The 19790-nt window shown below is 35.6% G+C and overlaps 2 protein-coding genes across 2 annotated transcripts; one reads left to right on the forward strand and one right to left on the reverse strand.

The window, feature by feature from the left end:
- Positions 1–2020: 2020 nt before the first annotated feature.
- On the reverse strand, positions 2021–19702 carry LOC128155621 (proteasome subunit beta type-1-like). The gene is made up of 6 exons (XM_052817422.1): positions 19548–19702; positions 17765–17872; positions 17208–17289; positions 16902–17031; positions 16586–16692; positions 2021–2378 (listed from the first exon to the last, which is right to left on the reverse strand). Exons 1-6 carry the CDS (start codon positions 19625–19627, stop codon positions 2193–2195), a joined length of 693 nt encoding a protein of 230 aa, XP_052673382.1. The 5' UTR covers positions 19628–19702; the 3' UTR covers positions 2021–2192.
- LOC128155620 (uncharacterized) lies at positions 3693–7410 on the forward strand. Its single transcript, XM_052817420.1, has 2 exons — positions 3693–3948; positions 4405–7410. Exons 1-2 carry the CDS (start codon positions 3926–3928, stop codon positions 6425–6427), a joined length of 2046 nt encoding a protein of 681 aa, XP_052673380.1. The 5' UTR covers positions 3693–3925; the 3' UTR covers positions 6428–7410.
- Positions 19703–19790: the final 88 nt, after the last annotated feature.

Below are 19790 nucleotides of genomic sequence, written 5' to 3' on the forward strand. Positions count from 1 at the left end.
TGCAAAATAACATATCATTGATTTTAAAATAAATAAACATCGACAAAATCAACTCCCGTCAGTTCTTCAGTACTTTGATTTTTAGCCGGGGTCTGCTGAAAGCAGAGTCCTGGCTCTAGGCAGGCAAATCGTCAATGTTACTATAAATAGCAAAGTAAACAAAAAACCAAACAGCGTCAAAGTAAAAGCTTCCACTATACTAAATAGTTACATAGAGAGCCAAGTTTTTCAAAAGTATTGTCATTTTGTTTTATTTTTGTTTTATTTTCGAGAGAATTGTCTATCTTTTTTAGTTTTCTTATCAATAACGTGTTTTAAAAACAAGACTATGCATTTTGGACACATACAATGCGCATGAATTTCCAAGAACTACTTTACTGTGCGTTGAAGAAATGGGGATTGTATATATAACGCTTCTTGCAAAATTCAAAGCAGCAATTGTTAATCTTTTTTCTACTAGAGAGACATATTTTTGTTTATAGCTGCTTACAACATTTGGTCGCTCTTTGATGCTTTGCCGACATTAAAAGCATGAGAGAGAGAGAGAGAGAGAGAGAGAGATTGATTTTCAGTCTTTACTACACAATATGCATAATGACACCAAAAGAGCCCGGCTTTCAGTACTTCAGTACTTTGATTATATCTCCACAACGTGAAGATTTCCACTACGCAATTTCATATTTATATTTTTATGTAATATGATTCTTTTTTATTTACATGTAGATCTAAAGTGTTCAATTGAAAATGATTAGTATAACTTTACTTATAAGCTTTCAAATGCTTTTTGAATGCTATTTTAAGGAAAATTCGAAATATTCTAGCTCCAAAACGAGCCTGGTAATATACCCTGAATTTTGGGGGATTAACAGGTTTAAATGTTAATAAATAAGGAATAAAATATTAAGGAAAATTATATAAAATTGAGAAACGTCTCGTCTGTCCTTAAGATAGAACAAAGCATAAGGTAATGTTAATCCTGAAGAAATGTGAAAAGCTTAAGATAATACATGGACATTGATTGTTGAAAAGTCTAAGATGGCACTCCATTGATTGCTGTAATTGAGATCGTCTCGTCTGTCCTTAAGATAGAACAAAGCATAAGGTAATGTTAATCCTGAAGAAATGTGAAAATCTTAAGATAATACATGGACATTGATTCTTGAAATGAAAATAAAATTCCCAGGGACTCCTTTAATGTAGCCTATACACAGCCCAGAACAAAATCACATATTCCTTTTATTGATTGCATAACTATGATGTGTTCAGCTATTTTCTTTGGTAAAGGTCGTTATTTTGAAACTGCAACAATGAGCGCACCAACTTTTTCATTAACTTGTTTTTACATCGTTCTTGTTAAGGAGAAAATTAAGAAATGATGAAAACACTGTGAAGAGTTAAATGCATATAAATGTTTGAATACTCAATGTCACACGCTGCAAGCACAACATTTGCGATCAAGTTATGACTATAAATAGCTTTACAATTCTTGTTATGGCCAAAGATGATGTTAAGCCAATCTTAGCAGGCATTACAGTGGGTAAGATTGATCGGGCCTGCAGAAAATAAAGCTGTGCAAGTATAAACACCGATCATGCTAAATTCTTACTCAGGCAGTTCTTGAAATAAATATTTGCTCTCAAAATTTCCCCTTTTCATGTCCGACTTTAGAATATGATTATTAGAGTATGAGTATGGAGTATGCATGCACATGTACTACACGCTCAGATTCAATTTAATTTCAGTTTTTAAACAAAGCCACAGTGATTCATTTTTTTTTATCATAACACACCTTCCCTGTAGATGCTTTTATATAACGATAAATGTATAACTTCTGACCAAGATGCATCAACTGACAAGTTGATGGGTTTTTCGTCTTCCAGTGCTCAAAATACAATCAAGAACTGCATTGATTTTCAGATAGAGACTATGATAGCATACTAGTATATATTTATCAGCCCCCCCCCCCCCTTTTCAACTTTCATTCCTTCACTGAATTCTTATATAATGTGAAAAAACACAATTCATTTATTAAAGAATTTTAATGTTACAAAATTTAATGATGTAATGAGCCAAGTTTTCACCTGTCAATGAAACAGATGCAACGAGAAGAATGGTTCATTCAACCATTTACATATAGAGTACATTCACATAGCACTAAAAGTGGAATCCTTGACGTCGTACAAGAGCAGCTTTCAGTCTCTCCTGAGTGGGAATCTCTCGGTGGTGGTGCCGTCCTTTGTGATAACGTGGACAACCACTGCATCTCCAGTGTATATGTCGCGTTCAGCTGCAGATATAAATACATCCTTCACTAGGTTCACCACTTTCTCTTTTGACAAGGAGACTCTCTGGACGTTTTGCTGGTTTTTCAAACCAATCTGAAAAAAAGATTGAAATTGGTAATTATCAATTTTTGTTGTTGTTTTCTATTCATACCTTATTATTCAAAAAATCAAAAATTCAGCATGTAATTTCACAAATGCCAGGTAAATGTTACGTAGATGAATAATATATTTGTAAGTAAATAAATATAAACTATTTAATTTCACTTAAATGGCTTCTGTCGTAATTTAGGATACACATTTGTTATTCTATTTTCTTTGTATCATAAGATTTGATATTGAATATCATACAATGCAATATGATACTGTACATACGATCATAGGAAGAGCAATCGTGATATATATCAACAATAAACAAAACATCATTTCATATGATTCAATATCATAGGAAAAGGAATCATGATATACCGGTATATCAACAATCACACACATCAAGCAAATTTGAGGTAGGACCATGTTTTCTTATCACTCTTGATAATGGAGATCTTGCTCTTGATCTGAATTTTAAATCCAAAGTTACAAGAACAATGAAAAGTTCGTCAAGACAGCATTTAAAATCTGTATCTGAAGCAACATCTACATTGCACATCAACAGTTACGGTATATGAACAGGATTTACTCCATTATGTAACAAGACCCTAGCACAATTTGAGTTGTTCTAAAAAAGCATCTGCATAATCAAGAACTCTATCCATCTCTGAAGCTAGCTCTGTGATTCAATTACATAGTTAAATCAACCATGCAACTTTAAAGAAATAAGGACCATTATTTACCTAGATATGTTACCTGCTCCAAAAACCTTAACCTCCTCCAGCATCCAAAACATAAGGCTCAGGTGTAGCATCAAAGCTTGTTGGGTGATTATCAGCATCACAAGATGCATCATGCATCCACATTTGGTGAACATAAAACCAATAATAACTTATAAATGACCATCAAAGGGACCTTCTCTAAAAACTTGAACCAGCTCAAGAAACCTTAACCTCTGGCAATTAAAACCTATGGCTTGATTCAGTATTCAAGTCTGTCAGATGTATAATTACGTGTCATAAGATGCACCATCCATGTAAATTTATTGTAGATAGGACCAGTAATAACTTAAATATCATCAAAGAGCACCTGCTCAAAATACCTTAACCTCCTCTAGTATTGGAAACCTATGGCCAGTTATCACAAGATGCGCCATACATGCAAGTTTGGTGAAGATAGCACCAGTAATAATTATGGTAGTTATACCGTATATGGTCACAAAGGGCACCAGCTTCGAAAACTTTAACCTGCTCCAAAAACATTAACCAGATGCTGACACCAAGGGTATACCCCCCCCCCCCCCTCCCCCACCACCAACTTTGTCTTGGTGAGCAAAACATTGTAATTACACTACTGGTACATGTTCTAACAGAGCATCTATGCAAAATGCAAGTTTTCATTACCAAGTGGTACATGACAAAAACATATCATATTCCCGGCTTAGAACTTCAAGACAAACCAAAGAGTTAAATTAAATTGAAAGTACAATTTTTACTCAGGTATGGGGAATACCACATCTAAAAATAGCATTGTTTTTTCCTCAGGTATTCAAAATGGAGTCCTTTTCCCAAGGAATGTAAGTCAAAATTCATTTTAATTAATGTAATCCCTTCCCGGTTAGTTGTATATATCATAAAACTAATTACCTGGCAGTAAAATTTTTAATATTTACATTATGAATTATGGTCAATCAAGGCCAATACATTTTAATGTATGAAAAATTTCCTTGCTGTCCTCCTCATTGTTTGCTCCTTTTCAACCTTTATAAGTCTTTAAAATATGTCTTCTATTCAAGTTGTGCAGGCAAAATTCTTAAAAGAACACTATAATTTCTGATGACTAAAAGTACTGTTTAAAACACACTGAAGCACAATGCATTTAGAATTCAATTGAAATTGACACTTCTGGTTGACAGATCGAATGCTAATTAAATAATCAATTGCTATCTCTAATTTCTAAATCTGTACATGCATCAATCCTAATTAGTACTTGTATATTAAATCTTAATTTCCAAACTTTTTTTAATATATAGATTTGAAGGAATGCAGCACATGTCAGAGTCAGTGTTTCAAGGACTGTGTCTTATAATGGGAACCTCACAACAGGTGGCTATTAGGAGAGAGATATCGGACATGAAGGAGGTAGTGAGGAGAGTAGCAACAACTAATAATAAGAGCACTTTGATGTTTAGTGGAAGTTTAAGAGAAGGATTCAGGCTGAAGGGATCAGATGTGGACTTCATGTACTGGCCAAACAACCATCGAGTGATCATGGACATGTCTCAGTCTGAGTATTATAACACAGTCAATACAACCTTGATTCTCTCTGACAGTTCTGAGAGTCCACCAGGATTCACTTTACTTCAGTTACTGACACAAACAAGAGACAGAGAAGTCCAATCATCATGTGTCAGAATAAATGACAGATTGTACATATCAAGTTTTACATACAGACACCTAACTTGTTCAACTTTAGTCCCTAATTCTACCGTGCATGGTCCCTGTGGTAGTGGTGTTAGAGGAGGGATGGAATATGACACTGCCTGGTGTTTTATGTGTGATTTTTGGCCTTTGTCTGCCTCCTCATGGATAGACAGATGTCTTTCATGGCCAGATGCGGAAGTTGTAAATGACATTATAAGAAATGGTTGTCACTTTGTAGCTATAGGACACCCATTAGGACAACAAGAAAATGAAGAATGGAGAATTTCCTTTTCTCAGGCAGAATATAAACTTGTGTCATCAATGAGCCACTGTCAATTTTTGACATACGGGTTGTTAAAACTTTTCTTAAAAGAAGTTTTAAATCAACAATCAGAAGAAACTAATAATTTGTTGTGTTCCTATCACATGAAGACAACTATTTTCTGGGCAATTCAACAAAACACACTATCTCACTGGTGTCCGCAAAATCTCCTGGTTGGTTTCTGGGCCTGCTTTAAACTTCTTCTGAAATGGGTGTATGAGGGAATTTGTCCAAACTTTTTCATACCACAAAACAACATGTTCCTGACAAAGGTCCATGGCTCGACACAAAACAGATTGTTTCTACAATTACATGAATTGTACAAGAAAGGTCTGGCCTGTCTCTTACAGAGTTCCTCTATCAGGTCCTATATCACTGATGTCCTGTACAATCCTAGACTTTCTATTTGTACAGCTGAGAGTGTAATGAAGTGTGAAGTTGACTATGATGTAGAACTTCTCAAAGAGTCCTCTGATGTATCTATAGTTCTGGGAGACCTATTTAGTCTTACCAAAACCATGCACATGATAGAACAGCTGGTTAATTCACATCCGACACAGTATCAAATTGTCACATTACAAAAACTTACATCATCCATCCTTCAATATAATACTTTTGTATTAACTAACATGTACACTAACACAAATGTCAACAAAAAGATGTACATTACTGACAAAATATCTTGTCACATGCTGAAATTAGCAGCCAACTTTGGAGGTATTTCTGACATGGTATATATTGCCATGCATCATTACAAAATGCTTAGATACAGGGAAGCTTTATCTGTTATAGAGATGACAAAAGTCAAGTTAGCACAGCCGTATCTGATGTATAGAAGTGTAAACAGAGAGAGGTTTACAGAGGCTTTAGGAGGACAGTCCTGGTCTACAAAGATGAGACAGGCTGTAGCAAAGGATATCCAACTTGTCAGCGCCTTCTGTTATATCCATGAACTGATACCAGAACAACGGTCAGCTTTACAGAAAAATACTTCAGTAATATTTATCCCAGTTTTTGTCATGTTACACTTTATAGAATTCTTGTGTTACAGACACATCAATACGGCATTATCACAAGCAGCTCTAGATGAGCTACAAGTACTACTTCACCATGATCAGGGGAGGTATGTACATGTCTATTACAGAGACATCTCCTGGGAGATCCTGGGGATCTGTCAACAGATGACTGGGAACCTCCAGGCTGCTTTATACTCATACCAACAGTCTCTCACACAGCATACACACAATGGAATACAAAATGCCACACAGATGAGAATTCAAGAGGTGGTTGAGTTAATGCAACATCAGTAAATATATCAGTAATTTGGAATACCAGTGCCAAATCAAATTTGATATAGTATACCTGTTAACCTTTCAAAGCTGCTATGTGGGAGAATCTCCCCCTTACCAACTTGGCTAAGGGGGAGATTTTGCGTAAACGACATTTTTTTCATGTGAAATGCAAATATATATAAAAAATACTGTTAGATACCTTTTTACCATTGTAATTAATGCATTTGCAATCATTTTAAATTTTATTATTTCTATGACTACCAGTGTGCGATTACAACTTGTGTTGTGTTCAGAAAACTATTAATTTGTTTGCATAGTACAATACAAGAAGTCAATAGTGCCACTTTTTATATTAAGTTTTCTTATTGTTGAGTATTGAACCATCACTTCATGCTGATATCTAGGGTAAACACAGAAAATTTATTTTAAGTATTTTGAATACCAGTAAATAATATTCATTAAAATCATTTTTTGCCTTATATATAGGAAAGATTTTTAATTCACAAAACAACATGTATTTCTCCAGTATCATTTAAAAATGATCTCTGTTGTAATGTCTACAGCATCCCTGTAATATTCATAGTACCTGTACTATAAACTTTAAAAACTCTTGTGAAATGCTTTTACACTTTTTACTCGAGCTTCACTTTTATCGGTAGCTTGTATAAATACCCAGTTCCAAACTCTCTTTGATTTTTACCGACTGTGCTGGCCAGACAGAATTAGTCACGACTCACTGCACGTGGCTTGGGTGCTTTACCTGTGCACCTGTTAAGTGACACCACTTGTAGTATATTTATATGATCTAAGGGAAGTAACTGTTTGAGTATGAATGTATGAGTATGATTTGAGTAAGAGTTATGGTTCTTTGTGTGTATTGTTTGAGAGTATCATCCGGGGATTGAGCACGGGAAAATAGCCATGCTGATGATGTGTGCGTGCGTGAGAGCATGATGTGGACTTGTATACATGTGTCATGAATAAACCTATTCGTGAATTGATTTAATTCGTTATATTCTTCACTGGCGACGAGGAGAATTTAGCCTATACAATGGCTTCGCTTATTGAACTGAATGGTGTTCAGAAGTTCGACCCAAACGCAGAACCGTCACAGTTAAATCAGTCTTGGAAACGGTGGCATAGAAGTTTCGAACTTTTTGCGGTTGGAAAGGGGGTGAGTAACCCTGAACAAAGAAAAGCTTTACTGTTACATTGTGCAGGACCAGAAGTTCAGGATATTTATTATACGCTGAATGAAGTCCGTGCAGAGCAAGAAGATAGTGTGTATACCGTGGCTGTCAAAACGTTAAATAAACATTTTGAAAACAAAGTGAATGTTCCATATGAACGGTACGTATTCCGTAAGATAACACAAAGTGATAAAGAGACTGTAGAACAGTTTATAACGAAACTTAGACAGCAAGCAGTATATTGTGATTTTGCAAATCAGGATGAGCAAATTCGGGATCAGGTGATTGAAAAGTGCAGGTCTCATAAAATCAGAGCTAAGTTGTTAGAGAAAGGAAAAGACTTAACACTGGAACAGTTGAGGACAATAGCTGCGACATTTGAAATGACAGAGGCACAGGCAAGACATATGGATACTGAATTAGTGGCATCGATAAATAAAATTCATGGACGTGGGCCTAAAACAGAGAAACCAAGACGTACTGGTAGATTCGAGAACAGAAAGTATGGAAATAAGTGTTTTCGTTGTGGACGAGAAGGACACTTAGCCAGAGATCCATCATGTCCAGCAAAAGATAAGGAATGCAGGAAATGTGGAAATGTGGGACACTTCATGAGCTGCTGCTTAACGAAGCCAAAACAAGGAAAACGTATGGCACAGAAATCTCAGAGAGGAGGACAGATTCATACAGTAGAGTCGGGATCTGATTCAGATGTGTTTGCATTTATTCTGAAGACATCGGACAAGTCGTCAGACAAAGTTACGGTCAGTCTTGGAGGACATCCAGTGGAATTCGTTATTGATAGTGGTGCATCAGCCAATATTATAGACAAAGAACTGTGGGAAGTTCTCAAGAAGAAACGCCTAAAATGTTATTCTGAAAAGTGTGAGAAGAAACTCTATGCATATAGTTCTACAGAACCACTGAAATTGTTAGGAAAATTTCGAACACATACCTTGATCGAGGAAACAGGCAATGGTAGTGAAGAAGAATTCTATGTGTTGAATGGAAAAGGACCAGCACTGCTAGGCAAAGATACCGCTACGAATCTAGGAGTTCTTAAACTTGGTGTCAACAGTGTACAATCATTTGACATTGTTTGTGAATACCCAGAGTGTTTCCAAGGAATAGGAAAGCTGAAAAACTTTAAGTTAAAGCTGCATATTGATCAGGACGTTAAACCTGTTGCGCAAGCTATGTACAGGATTCCATACAGTTTGAGAGAGAAAGTTGGAGAGCAACTTGATGACCTTGAATCTCAGGATATCATTGAGAAAGTGAATTCTCCTACACCTTGGGTCAGTCCAGTCATTATTGTACCGAAATCCAATGGTGACATCAGATTGTGTGTCGACATGAGACAAGCCAATGCTGCGATTATTCGTGAAAGACACCCTATTCCGACTGTGGACGAAATACTCTACAATGTGAATGGTAGTGAACTGTTTAGCAAGTTGGACCTTAGAAGTGGATACCATCAGATTGAGTTGGAGGAATCTTCAAGGGAGATCACTACATTTGTAACATACAAAGGCCTGTATAGATATAAAAGACTGATGTTTGGTATTTCATCAGCACCAGAAAAATATCAGCAAGTGATTTCACAAGTATTTCATGATTGTGAGGGAGTACAAAACATTTCAGATGATATTGTGATCCATGGGCGTGACAAAGCAGAACATAAAAGACTTCGTAAAGCATTGCAGAGAATTAAAGAAAAAGGACTTACGCTGAACCAAGCAAAGTGTGAATTTAGCATGAACAAAATAACATTCATGGGTCATGTTATGTCTAAGAATGGTATTGGGCCAACAAGTGACAGGATCAAGTCATTACTGGATGCAAAAGAGCCAACAAGTGGATCTGAAGTGAAAAGTTTCCTTGGACTTGTAAACTTTAGTGCACGATATATACCAAACCTATCGACTGTGTCAGAACCGCTGAGGAGATTGACAAAGAAGAATGTGAACTTCGTATGGGGACGTGAACAGAAGAAGAGTTTTGATACGTTGAAACGTTGTTTGTCAAATGTGGAAACTTTAGGACACTACAGGTTAGATGCAGAAAAAACACAGTTAGTGACAGATGCTAGCAATGTAGGCCTTGGAGCAGTCTTACTTCAAGTGCACAAAGGTGAAACGAGAGTCATCTGTTATGCAAGCCGTACATTGTCCGTGGCAGAACGCAATTATTCGACAACAGAGAAAGAAGCTCTGGCAGTTGTGTGGGCATGTGAGAAGTTCCATATTTACTTGTATGGTGTAGAGTTTGAGCTGATTACAGATCACAAGCCATTAGAAGTTCTTTATGGAAGAAAATCTCGACCAAATGCACGAATTGAACGCTGGTTGTTAAAACTTATGGCATACAATTTCAAAGTGCGTTACTTACCTGGACATCAGAATATTGCAGATGCATTGTCACGTTTGGTGGAAAGAAACCCTGTGGAAAACAGTAACTCTGTGGAGACTGAACAATATGTGAAATTTATAGCGAGGGAAGCTACGCCTCATGCATTGTCTACTCGAGAAGTAGAAGAAGTTTCAAAGAGGGACGAAGAACTTGTCAGAATTCGTAGATTCATTAAAGAAGGGGAATGGGAAAAATCGTGTGTTGACTATTTTCCATTCAGAGATGAATTTTGTTCTATTGGATACCTTGTGTTACGTGGATCTAGGATTGTGATTCCGAGAAGTCTGAGAAAACAGTGTGTTCAGTTAGCACACCAGGGGCACTTGGGCATTGTTGGGACAAAACAACAACTTAGGACGAAAGTTTGGTGGCCTGGTATGGACAAAGAAGTGGAAAAGTACGTGAAATCATGTCATGGATGTCAGATTACTAGTGCATATCCAAAACCGGAGCCAATCAGTCCAACACCTTTACCGACGGGACCGTGGCAAGAGTTGGCAATTGACTTACTGGGACCATTAACATCAGGACAATATGTGTTAGTTGTAGTGGACTACTTCAGCCGTTATTATGAAATTGAAGTTACCAAAGACATTACAAGTGAGAAAATCATTGATGCTCTAGAGGGAATGTTTTGTAGACACGGAATTCCATATCAAATTACATCTGATAATGGACCACAATTCAAGTCTAAGTTATTTGAGGATTATTTGACAGATAACTGCATCAAACACAGAGCAGTTACACCATTACATCCGGCTGCAAACGGGGAAGTTGAACGTCAAAACCGGTCATTGATGAAAAGGATTAGAATTGCACAAGCAGAATCTAAGGATTGGAAGAAAGAAATCCGGAAATACTTGTTTGCATATCGAACAACTCCACACAGTACAACTGGGGTGTCACCTGCAGAATTGATGTTCCGCCGTAAACTGAGGACAAAATTACCGCAAGTAGAGAATCTACAAGAAAATGTGTTTGATGAAGAAATGCGAGATAAGGATGTGTATTCAAAGTACAGAAACAAGCTGTATGTTGATGAGAAACGTGGTGCAGTGGATTGTGACTTAGAGCCTGGAGATTCAGTCCTTTTGAAGAAAGCAGTCAAAGACAAAATGGACACTCCGTACCATGCAGAGCCATATACTTTGGTACAGAAAACTGGAAACAGCTGTGTTGTTGAATCACCAGAAGGAGTCACATTGAAGAGGAATAGCGAGTTTGTGAAAAAGTATCAAGAACCGGGAACTTCCGAAAGTGATGTGTCCGATATTCCAGAGACTTACAGTGAACCGATCATTGTATCCGCTGATACATGTGATGAAGGACAGTCTTCTGTGAGGGAACCTATCGCAAGAAAACCAACAGAGCCAGTCTTGAGAAGGTCAACCCGTGTAAAGACAGTTCCGCAACATTTTAAGGACTTTAAAATGTGAGCCGTGTCCGTGTGTTTCCGTGTGAAATTATTTGTATCATGGACTGTGAACTGTGACTGTCTTTGTAAATTTTGTAAACTCTTTATAATGGACAGTAATCTTATTAAGAATGAGAAATCTGATTATTAATATGTTTTTCAGTATAATAGTTAAATCTTGCAAAGGGGGGTATTGTAGTATATTTATATGATCTAAGGGAAGTAACTGTTTGAGTATGAATGTATGAGTATGATTTGAGTAAGAGTTATGGTTCTTTGTGTGTATTGTTTGAGAGTATCATCCGGGGATTGAGCACGGGAAAATAGCCATGCTGATGATGTGTGCGTGCGTGAGAGCATGATGTGGACTTGTATACATGTGTCATGAATAAACCTATTCGTGAATTGATTTAATTCGTTATATTCTTCACCACTGGCTGTGTATTGTTTTCTTTGGTGTTAAAGAGTAAAATCAAGATGTTTTAAGCTTTCACTTATTTTTTTATAAGGCCTATGCATTACTAAATACGTAACTGATTCAAGTCAAAACCGGAAGTAATCGTAAAAAGTAAACTGGACTATAACATGTCATACTATGATCATGTAAACAGTACTTGGATGGATTTTGATATATTAAAGCTACACAGCAGCTTTTTTTAGCTCAAAATCAGAAAAATCCGCAGTCGTTGTGGAAATTTGCATGTAATGATTCAGAATTGGGATGGGGGGGGGGGGGGGGGGAATCCGGGTGGTTTCGCTCCGATCGCTTGTTCGCCCTGAGAGGTTTCGCTCCGAATGCATGATCGCCCCGAGTGGATTCGCCCCGATTGTATTAATAAACACTACAATACACACTGCTTGTTGCTTTGGTTTTTTAATATGTAATTAAAATTATTTCTATCTATACATAAGTGGTAAATTAAATGTTTTAGAAAGTAATTTAGTTTAATTAGACAATAATTTTATACACATCGCCTGAGCAGTTTAATTAGTCGGCAATTAATCCATCATCAATAAAACCGTTAAATAAATAGCTTTGATTGCGATCTAATTTGGAGAACTAAATGATGAGTATCTCAAGAATTCGTTAGCGCGTATTTTTTGGAACCAGTATTCAGAAAGAGTATAGCGAAGAAATGGTTCGTGAATGCTGCCTCTACTGCCATAAGTTTGTGTCAGTACCTAAAATATAATGCATTATATGATATGATAGATTATAAAATGATATAAATAATGCATAAAATTCCATAAGATGCTCGCATATACATGTTAAATTAATGTATTCAATATATTTTCAATCGGACTTTGAATATTTTCTATTTTGCAAGCTATATGATATTTTTTTATGTTCATTTGGCCATTGTCTACCGCCAGGCCGTCAGGACCAACAATGATGTAGAAGGTGATTATATATTGCAAATAATTTTTGTGATAATAATTTTGTTATTTTTTGAAAATGAATTTAAACATTGTGTTCTAGAGATATACATAAAAGTATTCATTTAAAAAAAGGTAAACTGTCTTGTGAACAATAACTGCATATAATTATTAATTATTAAGCTGATTCTTTTTGTATTTTTGGAAAATGGCATTAATGAATATATTATTTGTATTTATTAAAGGTTGGCATCACAGGGTCAACGGCAAAGCTGGACATCGGGGATGCACCTTCTACAAGCTTGTCCCTCTTCTTTTTCATGAGGCAAAGTTGGTGGAGACTCGTGTGTCCAGCGAGAACCTCTTCAGGGATGTAAGACAGTCATCATCTGCAACCCAGAAGAAATTGACGGAGGCCTGGGAGCAGTATGATGCAGGACAGTTGTCAACTGGACACTTTCTACGGTTGTGCGGTACCATAGGCGTCGGAACCGGGGGGGCTAGGGGGGGCTTAGCCCCCCCACTTTTTTTGCAAATGTAGACCTATCCATTAGGCACATAGCATTATAGAGGGTTTAGCCCCCCCCCCCCCCCCCCCCCCCCACTTTTTATCGCCGGAAGTATATATTGATAAGGTTGGAGTAATAGGCCTACAACCCCCCCCCCCCCCCCCCTCACGGATTAGGAATTTCATGATTTGGGGGAGAAAAAAAATTTGGGTAGGAAAAAAATTTTTGGATAGGCATACTACTCCCCCCCCCCCCTCCCCCCCCCCACGGATTAGGATTTTCATGATTTTGGGAAATATTTCTGAGGATTTTTCTAGCCCCCTCACTTTCAATTTGCTTCCGACGCCAGTGGGTACCGTGTATGCTCCATGCGAGTGACTTGATACTACTGTGATTTCCGGCTGTGCAAATTAAGTGTGCGAGTGACACCCATAGTGAACTAATAGACTATCACTAGTGCTTTGAATTTGACTTTGATAGTGCACCTACCTCCTCAATCACTAGTGCTTTTTTTTTTAAATATGTGTTGATGTATGTTGATGTGTTTTCTCAATATTTTCTATGACTTTTATATTACAATAAATCTATAAAAGTTTACATGTCTTCTTCTGTTCTTCTGTTCACCATATAATTAAGTTAAAGAGTAATAGATGATAAAGATCACAACAGCATAATTATCTATATATACAAGATGAATACTACATAATTAATTAAGAAAACCTATGAACATTATACATAATTAAGTGAAATCACGGAAAATTTGCAAAAAATGATTTCACTCCAATGACAATGACATTACAAATGTTCATAAATGCATTAAGAAAGCAATGTAAGTAATGTTAAAATTTTACATAACTAAGTGAAATCACAGACATATAATGGCTCAAGGAAAATTGGTTAAAAATGCCTTCACTATACACAAATGTTTATAAAATGCATTAATTAAGACGGCTCGATTACGTAAAATCACGATAATTTTAAATTATTCCATAAAACACAACGTTAGCAATTATTTGGGGTTTGCTTAGATCGATAAATACAGGTAATCATTGATCGTTAATAATACCTATTTCATATATTGAAAAGGGGCAAAACCACTCGGCGCAAAACCTCTCAGGGCGAGCAAGCGATCGGAGCGAAACCACCCGTTACCGGGGGGGGGGGGGGGGGGGGGGGGGGTGGGGTATGGGGAAGACATACGATTGCGGGAGAAATATGTCTCCCGCGCGGGAGATAGGTTGGATGCGGGAGATCTTAGATTTTTAGGCCGTTTTGCGGGAGTCTCCCGCGCAATGCGGGAGGGTTAACAGGTATGATATACAGTAAGTAGGCAAGTAAAGATCATCTGTTGAATGTGACATCTGCACATACCTACAGTCCATGGACTATGGGACAGTTTATAACTCATTAACTGAGTATTAAAGTTTGACAACTGTTTAACTGTTGCTTTCCTGATGTTGTTACATGTTTAGGGTTGTTTGTTTGTAAGTTAGCAATTCCTTCTATCAAGGTATGACAACTATTATATTTAAGCAAATCATATTCTCAGTTTACACCAGCAAATAGCTCTCAACATGAATCAAATCAGAAAAAATTGTGAAATAATTTCATAAACTAGCAACCTCCCAAGCTTTGACATGCTTCAATGTAATGTTCCATTTTCCAATTGCCGAGTTCTGTGTGATATTTGTATCTTCAGTATTGTATAGCCATTTCACTGTATTTACTTTAAGAACTGATTATATTGGGGGTTTTTTAAGAAAAATATTCCTGTAAAGTTTCGACATTTTTTATTCTGTATATTTAAATAATAAGTCTAACTATGTTCGTCAATCTAATTATAAAGTGAAAGTAGACACATTTTGTACATACAGTATAATTGAGAGAGCGTTACATTTTTTCATCGGATACTTTACATATGCATTCTACTATGTTCTATTTTATTTATAGCCTTATCTGTTTATCATTTGTATGTAAGATTTGAACTGCTATTGTACCTGTATCTGCGTAATCATGCATGCTGCAGACAGACTGTTGATGTTTCTATTTTTAATGGCAGCTTATGGTATTATGGTTAATTTCCAATTTATTTTCTTTGATCCGCCTAAATATATCCCTAATCTGTGAATTTTATTGAAATACCAGAAAGTTTTAAGGTAATTATTTTAGAAATACATGTATATTTTCAAATGAATTAAACTAATATTACATAAGTATGTTTTATACATTTAAAGTACTTTTAATAGATAGATCTATTTTCCGTTATTTCTCAACAGATTTTTTCTCCATTGATTTTGCACAGATTCAGTTGGAAACCAACAGTCTGTTTTTCTGATTAGCGGGAGTATATAAACCCGTCTTCTTTTCTAAATTCTTTAGATGTGAATCTATCGTAATATTTAAAAAATTTTGAATTGACCTTTAGTGAATTTTGGGGGTTTAGTCTGCAGCTGTTGGTGATCAAATATTTATTTGTTATTTTTTTAATTGTTGATAGTTAAATTCAGAACATTTGTAATTTCTACTTAAATAAAACATCATCTCAAGTTTAATAAATCTTTCTCATTCTATCTGCTGAAGTCCGTTTCTTTTACAGGTTATTATAAATTCAAGTATACAATTTTTACCGTTTTAAAAAGTCAGGATAGTTCAAGATTTATAGCTATCCCGTTACATTCCAATGTAAGGAAATACATGTACTTCCATTTGTGATTTTTTTATAAAATACTGTTTATTAAAAATTTTATTGATTAAGATTTCTTATGTTCAGTGTTTAAATAACAAGTAAATGTATTGCAATTAAAGTAATTAATACATCACAAATAGTTCTTCTGATAAATGAATTATATGAAGTAGCATGATTTAGTAGTACATGTACATTTTAATATCGGTCAACAGTAAAATCTTTTTTTTTAAAAAGTGAAATGTTTCCTATTTTCTAATTTTTAATGGTTAAAATGTTTAACTATTAAAGCATTTCTAATCGTCAATCTAAATTAGTTTCAACTTTCAAGTGAGATACAGAGCTCTTAATTCTTTGTTTTGAAAACAAGTTCTAGGCTAACTTTTTGTTTACCAGAAACTGCTGAATGGGAAAAAATCAAAATTTTCTTAATACGCTTAACCTTCAAATAGAAAAACCCGATTTATAAGAGGCTTTTACCAAAATACCTCCTATGTAATCCAAAACAAGGCAGGAACCCTTACTGCATATCAAAGAATGAGCTAGTTTTGCATTTAAAGAGAAGTGTTGTGGATTAAAGAGACTCTGTACCTGGTTATCTAACAGAGGTTGTAACATGGCAGCTGCTGACCCTCGGGCTCGGTACCCATCCGATCCGTATGACCCCACAGGATCAAAACTGTAGACCACACCTTTACCTGTAATAAAAATGGTCACATAAGAAATCAAACTACAAACCCTTTGATTTAAATTTGTAATACTGACTTTTACCTAAGGAGACAGAACTATGTACATATCATGGTGTTTTGGGTTTTTTTTTTTAAATGATTTGTTTATAAAACTAATATAAGTATTAAATAGATTTATGACTGAATTATGATACTTTTCAATTTCATAAAGCTGATACCTTCTTCATCTAATCCTGCAATCAAGTTATACACATAATAAGGGAAGAATCTTCTGTGATACAACATGGTCGACAGCATGGCAGCTATTTCTGATGTGGTCATTTTCTTATGGTGTTCATGTTCAAACATCTAAAATCAAAGATTAAAGTGATTTGTGTCCTTTCAGTGCTTACTTTAACATGAAATATATGTATCTTATCATAAATATTGAATGTACATGTGCAAAATGAATGCAAAAATATTCTTTAAAAGTTTCATTACTCCTATATCCTGAAACTTTGATATTAACATGAATTCATAAGTACCTTTAGACGAGCATTCAATACTTTTGTAAGAGTTAGGACATCACCATGGAATCCGCATGCACCTAACACAGTAGAAGTTGTTCTGAAAAAATCAGAAAAAATATCTGATGGCATTCATTTTAAATACTGGTATACCCACAGATTCCAGTGTTAAAGCAATATGAGCTGTATTTTTTAGAATTTTATTTTGTTGTAAATACCTGCTAGTATGCTAAGTCTGCATGTGACTTAAACTTTTATGATAAATAAGGTTGGAAAAAATCATTAATTTTTGTCAGAGGAAAGATATTTCTTCTAAGGAACATGTAGCAAATCAATTTTTGTATAGGACGACAATAATTCAATTCCGCTCAAATTAATGCTCCTTAACGACGGGCCCTTTTCACACAAATTTGGCGAAAAGAAATTTAAAAACCATGATATTTTTGTCATTTTAGTAGAAAATAACATTTTCGTTAAAAAAAATCTTATCATGAAAATTGCAGCTCATATTGCTTTAAGGTACATGCAAGCTGTTCTATGACTTAGGAATACTCAGGGTTTAAAAAAGAACTTACAGTTTGTAAGTTTTTGGTAAATCCCTTGTGAAGATGGAAAATCCTTGACTTAATCTTGTGTCAGAACCCACAACTACAAAGTCTTCCCCTGCTATTGCCAAACATGTTCTGAAAAAAATAATTTTAGAAATGACAATCATTTGTAAAATTGGTTGAAATAGACACACTTTTGACAAAAATTCCTGCACAGAACTGGTAAGCAGTAAAAAGAAAAAAAGAGGCCCATGGGCCACATTGCTCACCTGAGAACAATACATGATAAAAGTAGCTTAATGGAGTCGTAAAACAAAATATCTGGACAATTTACCATTGAATTCTAAATTTTTAAAAGATATAGTCTCACAACTGCAACGGTGTGTGCAAACAAACTGAATAACACGCGTTATGAAAGAGCTATTGGTTTGCACACACCGTTGCAGTTGTGAGACTATATATTTAAAAAAAAAAGGATTTAATGCTTATATTTACTATTTTTTACCTTCTTGCCTTTTCTGCAAATGTGAATTATTTCTCAAAATTACTGCATAATCCAATGGGTAAGTTCAAATTAATGGAAGAGCCACGGTAACAGCCAAAAGTGTGATCTTTGCTTTTCGCTTGTGAAAACAGCATTCAACGTATCGTATTTTTCGGGGCATATGCCGATGTGGGGGTTTGCTGTCTATTAGCTCAACACGTGGTTTCATATTCAAATAGAGTTATCCCCCGTAATTGCATGAATGAAAAAATGAAATACCACACATAAAATATTTAATTTGTGTTCTATTAAATAGTGACTTGCTGTTATGCAGAGAAGTTGTAATGTTAACAACACAACTAATGCGGTGAGGTGTAACGGTGTACACTACGTGCCCCCAGGCTGTGTTTCAGTCACAGGTTTCACACCTCTGTATATACACACGACACCAGAATACCGTTATTTCATCCAACAGAAAATTAACTGTAAAAACACAAAGCATTTGATTTATTCTGCACCCAAGTGATTCCAATGCAGACATGAAGAAATTCACAAAAGTTCCGTCATATTACATTCTACCCGGTTTCGGTTTTTTTTTTACTATGCAATAATGGTTTCCAGGGTTCATCTGCAACTATCGAACAATAGTTCAAACGGACGAAAAAAAAGCAACCCTGATGATTAACTGCTAAAAACAGTGGATTTTATATTTGACTGTTTAATTTTTTCAACTTTGAGCCTACGATAAGCCGACCCCGGGGGATAAGCCGGGGCTTGCGCATCGGAGAAAAAAAATACTGGCCTATGCCTCGAAAAATACGGTATCAGTAGTAAATTGCATGAAGAATATAATGGTACAAATTGTTTTCACAGAATTGGCGCATGATTAAGGTTAATCAGTTCAAAACTAGCGCCCATTTTTTTGTGCGCAATAAATACAATTTTTTTTTTAATGGGTGGCATTGTAGCTCCCAGGTTGTCCATCCCGTTTTTTTTAGACTGGGAGATTCAGACCTGCAGCTAACCATTCCGGCATTTTACCATCAAATGGGACTCAAACCACCAAACGGGGGTTGGTGGCCAACCTATTGTTTTCTGTTCCAAATTGTTTTAAAAATTATCAGTCAAATTATCTTTCTTCCTCTCTTACAGTTTCTCTTCCTTATTTCTTTCGTTCTGTTATTTTAGCCAATACTATGTTTTGATCGCGAAAGTTCTCTTAAAACATTGCGACAAATTTCTATAGAAAGGTGCAATGTACTCTGAAATGTTTCACTCTATAACATTATTCATTATTGATTATAAGTGATTTCTTGAAGTATTTACCCTCCATTCATAGCATAAGGACTAAAATAAGTCTGTTTTGGTGCATAGGAAGATTCTTCGTTTATCATAGGATCCATCATTTTGCCTCTTTAATTTAAAGCACTGTCCGCTGTTGTTGGTGACTTGCTTTCTTGAAGAATTTTAGTTCCGGTTAACAGAACCTAGGGAAGTTGTACTTAAAATAGAACTACAAAATAATTTACCAAACCAAAACACATTTATCGTCGTAATGGTAACTTTTTG

This window comes from Crassostrea angulata, chromosome 7 (genome assembly GCF_025612915.1).
Source record: "Crassostrea angulata isolate pt1a10 chromosome 7, ASM2561291v2, whole genome shotgun sequence".
In the NCBI taxonomy this organism is placed as follows: Eukaryota; Metazoa; Mollusca; class Bivalvia; order Ostreida; family Ostreidae; genus Magallana; species Magallana angulata.

What these genes read in the sequence shown, in the direction of transcription:
- LOC128155620 (XM_052817420.1), top strand. Translation starts at nt 3,926, where the DNA reads ATGGAGTCCTTTTCCCAAGGAAT. An exon ending in GAGTCCTTTTCCCAAGGAAT is followed by an intron (nt 3,949 to 4,404) that starts GTAAGTCAAAAT and finishes TTTAATATATAG; the next exon opens with ATTTGAAGGAATGCAGCACA.
- LOC128155621 (XM_052817422.1), bottom strand. Translation starts at nt 19,627, where the DNA reads ATGATGGATCCTATGATAAACGAAGAATCTTCCTATGCACCAAAACAG. An exon ending in CCTTATGCTATGAATGGAGG is followed by an intron (nt 17,873 to 19,547) that starts GTAAATACTTCA and finishes TATTTTTTTCAG; the next exon opens with AACATGTTTGGCAATAGCAG. An exon ending in TATTGAATGCTCGTCTAAAG is followed by an intron (nt 17,032 to 17,207) that starts GTACTTATGAAT and finishes CTTTGATTTTAG; the next exon opens with ATGTTTGAACATGAACACCA.